Genomic DNA, 10,625 nt, shown 5'->3' on the forward strand with positions numbered 1-10,625 from the left:
TCTGCAATAAGTTTTAAATCCCCGTTCCCAATGGAGAACCTATTCTTTGCTGAGAGAAGTATGCTCATCTCTCGCCCTTCCTAGATAGTTTGATAGTAAGGATAGCTATACTCAATTCAAATGGTGGAATGACACCCCTTGCACAAAATGAAAGCCAAGGATATTTATACCCAGCTAGTAGATAAAGAGGAGATCTTGAATCACATTAATAATAAATGAAACTTGAACATGGAACATTCTAAGTGGACAAAAATGCTTGGCCATCTATGGGCTAAACTGGTGGAACCTAAGAAAAAAATACTTCACTTGGTGCTTCCTGCTCCACAGATTGCCTATTAACTTGACAACTAATGATCCCCCTATGTGCTCTTGTTGCAGAGTCCCCGAAATAGTGAATCATATTTTCTTCAACTGTTTGTTTGCTAAGAAATTGTGCAATATGTTTGGAATTTCTGTTAATGACAATATCATGAATTGGGAATGTGTCATTGGCTATGTGGTAGGGTTGTCAAAAAGTGTCAATGTCTTTTGGTCTATGCTCTCTTCAGCTATATTGTGGTCAATTTGGAAGTTTAGAAATAACGAGTTTTTTAATGGTATCGAAAGAACCCTTACTGAGTCTCTCAAGAGACTCATATCTTCTAATATTTTATGACAGGTCATAGTGGTAATGAGGTTCTCTAGGAGGAAATTTGAACAAATGCTTGGGGATGGGCAAGTAAGAATGTACACAAGCGTGATATCACATGGATACACCTGGTGGAGGACCACTAAAGAAAGAAATATATTTGAAATAGTGCTTGTAAACTTCATGGAAGAGCTAGAAGCTAAAAGGAAGACAACAATAGCAACCCCTATTATAGTTGCAATCCCAGCTCCAGAGGGGGTCATACCCGAGGCCATTCCTATCTTGACATATGGTAGAAAGCGACAGATCTGGATGGAGGACCAACGAGGTTGGACCGCATGGATTGAGGATGACCATGAATTCCATTTTGATTAGATGTTTATTGTTGCAAATTAGCTATGTTATTATTTTGTATATGTAATCCTTAAACTTGATACTTATTGGGGGTTGTATCCCCACGTTGAACTTGATTTTGTATATGTGATTACTACTCTCTTGGCTGAAACCGATTATACTCCTATATGGTTATATTATATCTAATACAAAAAAAAAATAGTTTATTTGATCACAAAGATACTTAGGGGAAGCATACTAGTAGCCATTATAGATAACTTCGTGCACCCACATATTTTAAATGGTATATTAGAATTTGCCAATTTTTATTTGGTTATCTTTGTATGTGACTTAGCTGCTTATAACTATTGTTTTGTCTTCTAAGTAGTAACGATGCACATTGTGGGGTCCGCTATGTGCACAAGTGTGAAAAAGTACACTTTTCAAAGTGTCACTTGATATTTGCTTAAAGATGCCCCATGGCAAAAGCATGGAGTTGTGTCACACTTTGGGCCAACTAAGGGTTGTCCGACCAAATTACCCTCGGGCCGCGTGGCACCACATGGTGCTTGCGTGGCGCCAAAATTGTGTTGGAAGTCCTGTTGAACTCAGTTTGGCTAGACTCCCTTAGTTTAAATGATTCCATTAAAAAAAATCAATTTTATTTTTAATTGTTAAAACTAAGCTTAGTCCGGCCAGACCGAGTCTGGCCAGACTAGCCTATGTGTCATGTGATGTGGCACAAAAAAGGTGAAAAACTCTGTATTTTTAAAACTTTTCACTTCTACTCAATTTTCTTAAAGCAAAATATTTTTTTACAATTATCGAAAAATACCTTTTTGTAGAGCTCGAAGTCACGAATCTAGACATATAATTTTTTTAGTATTTTGATCAATTTTAATATTTTTTATTAATTAAACATTGCGAGTAGCTTTTTAAAGTTAAAAAAGAGGCTGATTAGAAATCCAAAAAAAAATATTAAATAATGTTAGAAAAAAATTTAAAGAATATTTTTCACTAGATGAGAGACTCTTCTCAAAAAGGGTTTTTCTTTTTGGTTAATGATAAATTTAGTAGTTAAAAGGTGACGCCAAATAAAAACTATCAAATTTCGTTATGTTGGACTTCAAAATATTATAATGAGAAAAATATGCATCAAATTTTATTTTATTTTTACACTACATATATATGTTCTCTATTTGAAAAAAAAAATCAGAAAAAATAAAGTCCGTTTCATTTTTTTTGGTCACGCCAACTAGAACCTCTGATTTTTCAGCATTTTTCAACATTTTTTAGCATTGAAAAATCTGTCTTTGAATTTATAAAAAAAATATCAATTTTTTTTCAAAAAATTAAAAAATAATAGACCTAAATTTAATTAATATTTCTACATTTGATCAGTTTACACTATTTCAAAATTCAATTTAGAAATGCCACTTTTATGCAGTTGAAGTTGAACAATTCTAGTTGTGTTGGTCAGTTCCTTTATAAAAGTGTGGCACAGGTTTGTGCTTTGACCCCCCAATAATCGTTTTCTTAAAATTCTCAATACTTATGCACAAATGCCTCAGTAGTCATGTGCTATAGGTACCAATAAAGGTGAACAAATGGGCCAATTATAGTCCAAAAAAGCTAAAAAATGAGTGACTATCAGTACATGTGGAATTTATTAATGACCTTTAAGTTATTTGTTTTTTGGTTTTTAAAAGTTAGTAATGGAGGGGAGGGGAGGGGAGAGGGTGTGGGGTGGCGAAGGGCACAGGGGGAGGAGGTTGGTGTTGGGTGTGCAAGGAGTGGACGGTTATTGGAACATAAACGTTAACTAGTGCTTCTCCCCTACATTTGACTAATTTATGCTTTATTAATACTTGTTGTAGGCAATACTATTGCATTCACTTAAGCCTAATGAATCAATTTTTTGCACCAATCAAAAGTGATTATTATTTTTGTTTTCAAAATAAACTTGGTTTTTATAAGGTTGAGATTTATATTTTTAAACTAAAAAATTATTTATTTACAATATGATTGGATGAAAAAATTTGGCCTTGTAGGGGCAAATTTATAGGAATGATAGTTTTTTTAAGATCTCATTATATTTTTAAAAAAACGTCTATTTTAAATGACTTTTAAAAATTTTAATTGATAACCTTGTAAATAAAGTAATTTTTTGGTATATATATATAGATAAATTTTAATAATTTTTAAACTAGTTTTTAAAATATAAATAATATAATTGATTGACTATTGTATAGGAATCTAATTCACACCATTTAAATAAAATACAATAAAATGAATAAATAATTCAGCTATTTTATTACAAGCATTACACAACAAATATTTCTATTAAAATAAATAAATTCAAATACGTATCATTAATAATTTTGTATATATATTTTTTAAATCGGTCTATTTTTTTTTACTACTTTATGAATAGCATAATTTTTTAAATCATTTTAATATATACAATATAATTCTATAACATTTAATCATAAATTTAAATATTTTTCATTCAATAATTAAAAAATATAATTTTTTAATTTATTATTTATATTATATAACTTTATAATTATTTTATTAAAATCAATTATAATTAATAATATTATATAAATATAATTAAAATAATATATAGTGTTAAAGTAATAATTAAAAATTGAGTTTAAGATTAATATTATTAATATAATTATAATTATATAAATTTTATAATTAAATTAATATTAAATGATTATTTTATTGAAGTAAAAGTTAAAGCTATAAGATTTCCACAATCTATTTTATTATACATTTATTCTCTCTAGATGCGATTGTTTGCAAGTTTTTATCATCAACATTTCGAATCACACTCGGTGATTCATCATCAAGATGAACAAGAATTCTTCATGATTCGAAACGTTGATGATAAAAACTTGCACACAATCATATCCAGAAACAATAAATGTATGAAATAAAAGTTACTATTAATATTAAAAATATAATTAAAATAATATAATTTTAAAATTACAATAATTTAAAATTACAATAAATATTTTTATTACCTATTAAGAAAGTACTGCCCCTTGTTTTCAATTGTGTATAATATTTCGATTTATCACGTGATCCAACTAAAATTCTTTAAAAAAGGTGCATTTTTTCTCGCATTCTCGGGAAGAATAGCCGTTCGACAACTTTTTGTCACATCCAGAAGAAAAGAGTCAGAAATTTCAGGTAAAAACTACTGTCAAACGTCCATAATAAACCCAAATCAATTAAGTTTTTTTTTCGGAATTCATTCAATCACTTGTTAGTGCGCATCTTTCCGTGCTGCTACTCTGCAGCTGCCTTCTGATTTCCTGGAAATTCTACCTCTCTACTTACCTATTCAATTATTCATGGGTGCGAAGTTCTAAGCTTCTATGGTTTACTGGTAGTAATAGAAATCTCCGTTGTGATTCCTTACTGCCGTTATTCAAGTGCTGCAAATGGAAGAGTTCAAGCAGTACAAACCTCAGTCGTCACAATTTTCTATTCACAGGAAAAAATATGACGTTTTTCTGAGCTTTCGAGGTCCTGACGTGAGAAAAACATTGGTGGATCATCTCTACCAATCTCTCTCCACTGCAGGAGTTAATGTTTTTCTAGATAGTGAGAAACTGGAGAAGGGGGAAGATATTGGAATGAATCTGGAGCAGGCCATTCAAGACTCTACCATCTATATACCCATATTTTCTCCTGATTACGCGACTTCAGCATGGTGCCTCAAAGAAGTCTCTCTCATGTGGAAGTTCAAATTCAGTAGCACAGACCCTATACTCATGATACCTCTTTTTTATAATGTTGAACCATCTGATGTCAGATACGCTGACTGGAGGGTTCCATACGCCGAGGCTTTCAATAAACATCGGACAAAAGGTAGGCATAGCAAAGGGGAGATCGATGGATGGACGGATGCGCTGCATCAGGTCTCTTGTCTATCTGGGTGGTCTCTCGAGGAAACGTCCTTCGGGTATTTGCTCTCTTTCATGTGTGTGTGTTGTGTTTTGAAATCCTAGGCATGTAAGAAAAATAAAATTCATGTGTCAATGTCTGGAATGTTGCAGGTTCGAAGGGAAGCTTGTGAAGCAAGTGGTGAAGGACATTCTCCGGACATTGGATATTGGAGTTTTAGAAGTGGCCAGACGCCCTGTGGGACTCATTCCTCGCTGTGAGGAGGTCATACAGTTGCTGAAACTGGGCAATAAGGCAAGTGATAGGCTCACCCTTGGTATTTGGGGTATTGGTGGTCTGGGTAAAACCACCCTGTCAAAAGCCCTTTATAACAAGATCCATCACCTCTTTGAAGCTTCTTCTTTTGTATCAAATGTGAAATTGCAGGGGTCCATACAGGACCTTAAAAAATTGCAACAACAGATCCTCGGGGATCTGTTGAAAATGCAGCGAAAGGTGAATGATATAGATCAAGGAAAAATTGTAATGAGAAGTCATTTGGCATCCTTAAGAGCACTGGTGGTTTTGGACGATGTTGACAATGTGCGACAGTTGGATGCTTTGATAGGTGACTGGTTTGGAGAAGGTAGCAGAATTATCATTACAACCCGAGATAAACGTGTCTTGAAGGTGCGACAAGTTGATGTGATTTATCCCATGAGAGGACTTGAACTTGCTGAAGGTGTGGAGTTATTCAGTTGGCATGCCTTCCTCAGAGCCCACCCGGAGAGACGTTACCGAGAAACAACGGAGAAAATTGTGAAAGCTTGTTCGGGTCTTCCTCTGTCCTTGGAGATTATAGGCACAGACCTATATGATAGAAATGACATTAGATATTGGACTGAGGCTCTACGCAAACTTCAAAATGTAGGCCACAATTCTGTCTTTGAAACCCTCAAAATCAGTTACGATACTCTAGCGTCTGCAGAGAAGCACATCTTTTTAGACATAGCCTGCTTCTTCGTCAACCTCAAGAGCAGCATCTTGAATCAGAATAGGGTCTTCAACATGGATTTTTATGTAAGATTCTGGAGTGTTTTAGGGTGCGAACCTGTGTATACAATTCTTAAAAATCTTGAAGAGAAGGCACTCATTGTAGTACATGAGCACATATACAGCGATGCCATGGATGAGGATATAGATGAAGAGGACCACACAAATCATTACTTTTGTGCATTTTCTATGCATGAGCAGATTAGAGACATGGGTAGACAAATTGTCCTAGAGGAATCGAAGAAGGATCCAGCCAAACGCAGTAGAGTTTGGAGGGAGGAGGACATACGTACACTAATGACTTCTACTACAATCCGGGTACTGTTTATCCTATGTTCCAAACTATATAGCAATAAGTTGTAAGCTTTTGATTCAATTTTAAAATCTAAACGCCAAAATGAAGTGCATCTAACGAGGTAAGCCGAAACAATTCAAACCTTTCCGTCAATCTGTTAAAAAGGTTTTTCTGTTGTGCTGGTCATTGTTCTGTTTTGTAAGTGCTGCAGTGGTTTAGCTAGCGGTTTTGTTTTTCCTTATGGGTGTCGGTTGTTTGGTCCGGAGGTCTTTGGGGTTCAGTTTGGAGAAGCCAATTTGGGAAATACCAGTATAATTTCTATTCATTGACTGAAATGTAATGGTTGCTCAGTTTCGTGGAATGCTGTTTTCTCTGCTCCAGCTATAGTCTTCTGTGGAGAATCGCAGATCTGAGTAATCTGCATCATAAACTTCACTTTGTTGAAAGGCTGCTAAGTAATCTGTAACTGACGAGGGGCGGAACAAATCGCACCCTTCCGTCAGTTTGTTGAAACGATTTTTCTTTTGCTGTGCTGATTCTTCTTTTATTTCGTAACTGCTGTAGTATACCGGTTTTATTTTTCTTACGGGAGGTTTTTGGGATCTAGTCTCACTCTCAAAATGACATTTTGGGAAAAAATACTATAAACTCTTTCTTTTTCTTTTTCTTTTTAGTCACTGCAATGCAAAGTTTGCTTAACATCGTGGAATTCTGTATAATTCTCTGTTGTTTTCTATACAGATCAGGGTAATCTTGTTGGGTTTTTCATAGATCAGTTAGGACTCTAACAAAGGATCTTCTATGTACTGTTGGAAGAGAACCAGATCATCTTCGATTGTTATGTGACTTATTTCCAACATCCCTTTAAGTCATTCTAATAGAATGTTTAGGCTCCTATTCTGGCCTGGCTCTAATAAGATGTTGAACTTTACATGAATCAGTTAGGATTGGAACCTAAGATCTTCCAATTTGGTGTTGGAGTGCTCTACCATCTATAATTCAAAAATGAGTTACTTCCAACAAATCTGCATCATATAGTCCATTTGATAAGAATGTTGCTAAGCGATGCTCTGTTTTTCATCATAAACAGGAAAACTCAAGTGTAGAGGGCCTCATGTGGAGAAATCGTATGAAGCTTCAGCATATAGACACTTCGGCAGCGATGCAGAAATTAGATTTCTTGCTGTGGTGGAAATTGGAAGTAAAGACAGAGATAACAAGCCTACCGACAAACCTAAAATATTTGGTCTTATCCGACTGTCAAATAAAGGACTACAATCCCCAGGTCAGTTACTCTACTCAAATTTTAGTTTAAGAAAACCCCCAAAGCAGCATGCAATTCATTATTTGCTTTGCAGGGTTAATATTTTTGCGCATGATCTCACAATACTGTTTGTTCTGGTAGATGGATGGAGTAGAAAGCGGTAGTGAGGACAATAGATCATCTGTCCTATCCTCTGTTCTGCCTAAATCCATAGCGCAACTCATGTATCTGCGGTACCTTGATATGAGCGGTACTAAACAGACTTGTCTTCCAAAAGAAGTCTGTGAACTTCACTGCCTGGAAGAATTATATTTAAGCAGATGCAGTTTAAAGGCCCTGCCTGGAGATTTTGGACATCTTATCAAGCTAAAGACCCTTGACATAAGCAACAATTTCTTGTCAGAATTTCCACCAAGCTTTCAACATCTGAAAGCTTTAGTAGATCTAGAGATGGCTTGGAATGAACTTCTTGTAAAATTTCCTGCTCTTCCAGAAGGGCTCGTTAGTCTCAATGCCAGAAGGTGCTCAAAATTGCAAATAATATCTCTCATGGATCATATGTACTCATTGAAGACTATGGATCTTTCTCACTGCAAAAAGCTTGCTCAAATTCTGCAATTGGATTCGAGTTATTATTTGAGATATCTTAATCTAGATGGATGTAAGCAACTTGTCAAATTGGATGGTCTTCCACGAAGGCTCGCATCTTTACGCATTTCAGGGTGCTCACAATTGCAAAAATTATCCTTCGAATCATATGTGACTTTGACAGCTCAGGGTGGTTCTCCTGATATGCGTACTTCTGAATCTTCTGATCAAACGCAAAGGCTATGCATGATAGGCTGTGACAAAATTCGACTGAATATTTACCGCTTGTTACAGGTTCGTTTTCCTGAGGTAGTCTTTGGTGGCTTTAAGTTCGCAATCTTCTCTTTTACATTTGAACATAAGTTATACAGATTTCCTTTGCAAATATTTAATTTAACTTTTTTGGGTAGAGATATACCGCTTTAAGATGCAAAATTTGCAGGGAAATTAATCCCCTAACTTATTTGAATGACAGGATCTTAAATATCTAGCGCAACTGGACTTGTCGGTAACTCCTGCAGAGGAGTTGCTTGGTGAAACGCAACCTCTGGTAGGCCAAAAGTGCTTCATAGTGCCAAGGGACGCTTCACCAATAGTAGTTTCAGGCAGGTTCATAGAATGGGAAAATTCATCTGTAGCAGTCTTATTTTGCTTTGTATTTGACAGCAATGAGAATGTCCGTCTTCCAGAGATGGAGGTGGTAATAACATTTAATGGCGATGACCATCAGCGCTCATTTTCTCAAACTTTCAAACTCCCTTCGCTCAGGAATGAAGATGGAAGCGGAAAAAATATCCTGCGAATATGCGTTTTGAATGGGCGGCATCCGAACGTGGGTTATTACGGACAATTTTTTAAAGGAGGTGAGATAATCAGATGCTCGTACTGTGTACAGGATCGATTGTCTCAGCAAGAAAGTCCGGTGACACTGAGGCAAGTGGAAATATTTCTCTTGTCTAAGCATGCCACTTCTTCAAATGTCACACAGCTTCTGAAAAAGTGGAAATTATTGTCGGATTCCGATGAGTGTGAGGGCAGCGGCAGACAATATAGAGCAGCGGCAGACAATATAGAGCGGCAGCGGCTGGGTATACCAGATGAAAAGGACGAATGTTTTATATTGTAGACATTTGTCATCTCGTAGTTAGCATATATTTGGTATGTGTAAAATAGAATATAAAATAGGGTACGCAAAATAGAATATAAAATAGGGTGAGTGGGATAGATCATGTAGGAGAAGAAGATTTGTTTTGTTAAAAATAAAATTGGTACAGAAGATTGGAAGGAATTTTTTTTATTAGATTAATATAAATTTATATATTTATTATTATAAATATTTCAACATAAATGCAATAATATTATTATAAATATTTTATTATACTTTATAAAATTGATATGCAATATATTGTTATAATTATAAATTAAGATGAATATGATTTTTATATATAGATATGTGACACATGAATGGATAGATGACTAGGATTCATAAATTTAAGATTGAGGTAAAAGTAGATGATGTGATATTGGTGAATCGTTGATTGATTTGTTTGTTTGGTTTTTAGTGGTTTGAAGGATGGATAAGATGAATAAATGCATGCATGGAGGTAAAAGTAGATGTAGTGATGGTGTTAATGGATGATTGATTGATTTACCTGTTTAGTTTTTAGTAGTTTGAGGGTAATAAATGTGTAGGTGGCAAGAGTTATGGATTGGATAAGAATTAGATTTTGGAGAATGGGGATGGTCTTGTTTTTGAATTAGTCATAAAAGACATTTTTTAAATATACCCAGAATGAGTAAATCATGTTAGTGAATAATTTTGCAATTTTTTTGTTATGTGGCAATACATATGTGTAAGCTTCAAATATGACCAAGGAAAACATTTCATTTGTGAATTTCTCTCCTCCTAAGTTGCACTGGTGACTCTTTTCCTATATGTTGAGAACTATTGAACACACAAGACAAGTGAATTTATGTTATGCAGTGGGAGGATTTCTAGTTAAAGATGTTTGTGATTTTCTTCTACTTTCGTCTATTCTTTTGACATTATGATCAATGATAATTCATCTTAATGAAAACCATTTCAATAGCTATAATGTTGTTTGATTCATTTTCTAAATTTTTTTATTATTTGATTCTATAGAAATAAAAAAAGCTCAATTATTTTGTAATTGGCTAATAAGAAAGCACAAATAAGTTATAAGTATTGTAATGGACAATATATGCTATCTTTATTGCATTAATTCAACTATCATTTTTTTTGCTTGTCTACAATTTATGTGAAGGCTTAGGGACAATCATTAATTTAAAATCTATTCTTGGCATGAACAAGTGGAATCAAGGCCTCCAATTTGAAAAAAATTATTGTAACAGAAACAAAAATGAGTAAAAATTTGACTATGCACTTATAATTTTAACCTGAGGTTGAATCTCTAGGACTGAGACACTAAGAACACCTTGCTCTTCTAAGCATGAGCCATTGTCTCAGAATCTACAACCTGAAGCTATTTGAGAACTGCTTGTCAAGTTTGGTGAAAAATAATAAGGATAGGTGTTCCCCAGGT

At 34.5% G+C, this 10,625-nt stretch overlaps 1 protein-coding gene across 1 annotated transcript; it reads left to right on the forward strand.

The window, feature by feature from the left end:
- Positions 1-4,071: 4,071 nt before the first annotated feature.
- LOC131040744 (disease resistance protein Roq1) lies at positions 4,072-9,395 on the forward strand. The gene is made up of 5 exons (XM_057973700.2): positions 4,072-4,940; positions 5,035-6,232; positions 7,300-7,494; positions 7,615-8,355; positions 8,537-9,395. The coding sequence occupies exons 1-5, from the start codon at positions 4,417-4,419 to the stop codon at positions 9,185-9,187; spliced, it is 3,309 nt and encodes a 1,102-aa protein (XP_057829683.2). The 5' UTR covers positions 4,072-4,416; the 3' UTR covers positions 9,188-9,395.
- The last annotated feature ends 1,230 nt before the right edge of the window (positions 9,396-10,625 follow it).

The sequence above is a fragment of the Cryptomeria japonica genome, chromosome 5 (genome assembly GCF_030272615.1).
Source record: "Cryptomeria japonica chromosome 5, Sugi_1.0, whole genome shotgun sequence".
Classification (NCBI taxonomy): Eukaryota; Viridiplantae; Streptophyta; class Pinopsida; order Cupressales; family Cupressaceae; genus Cryptomeria; species Cryptomeria japonica.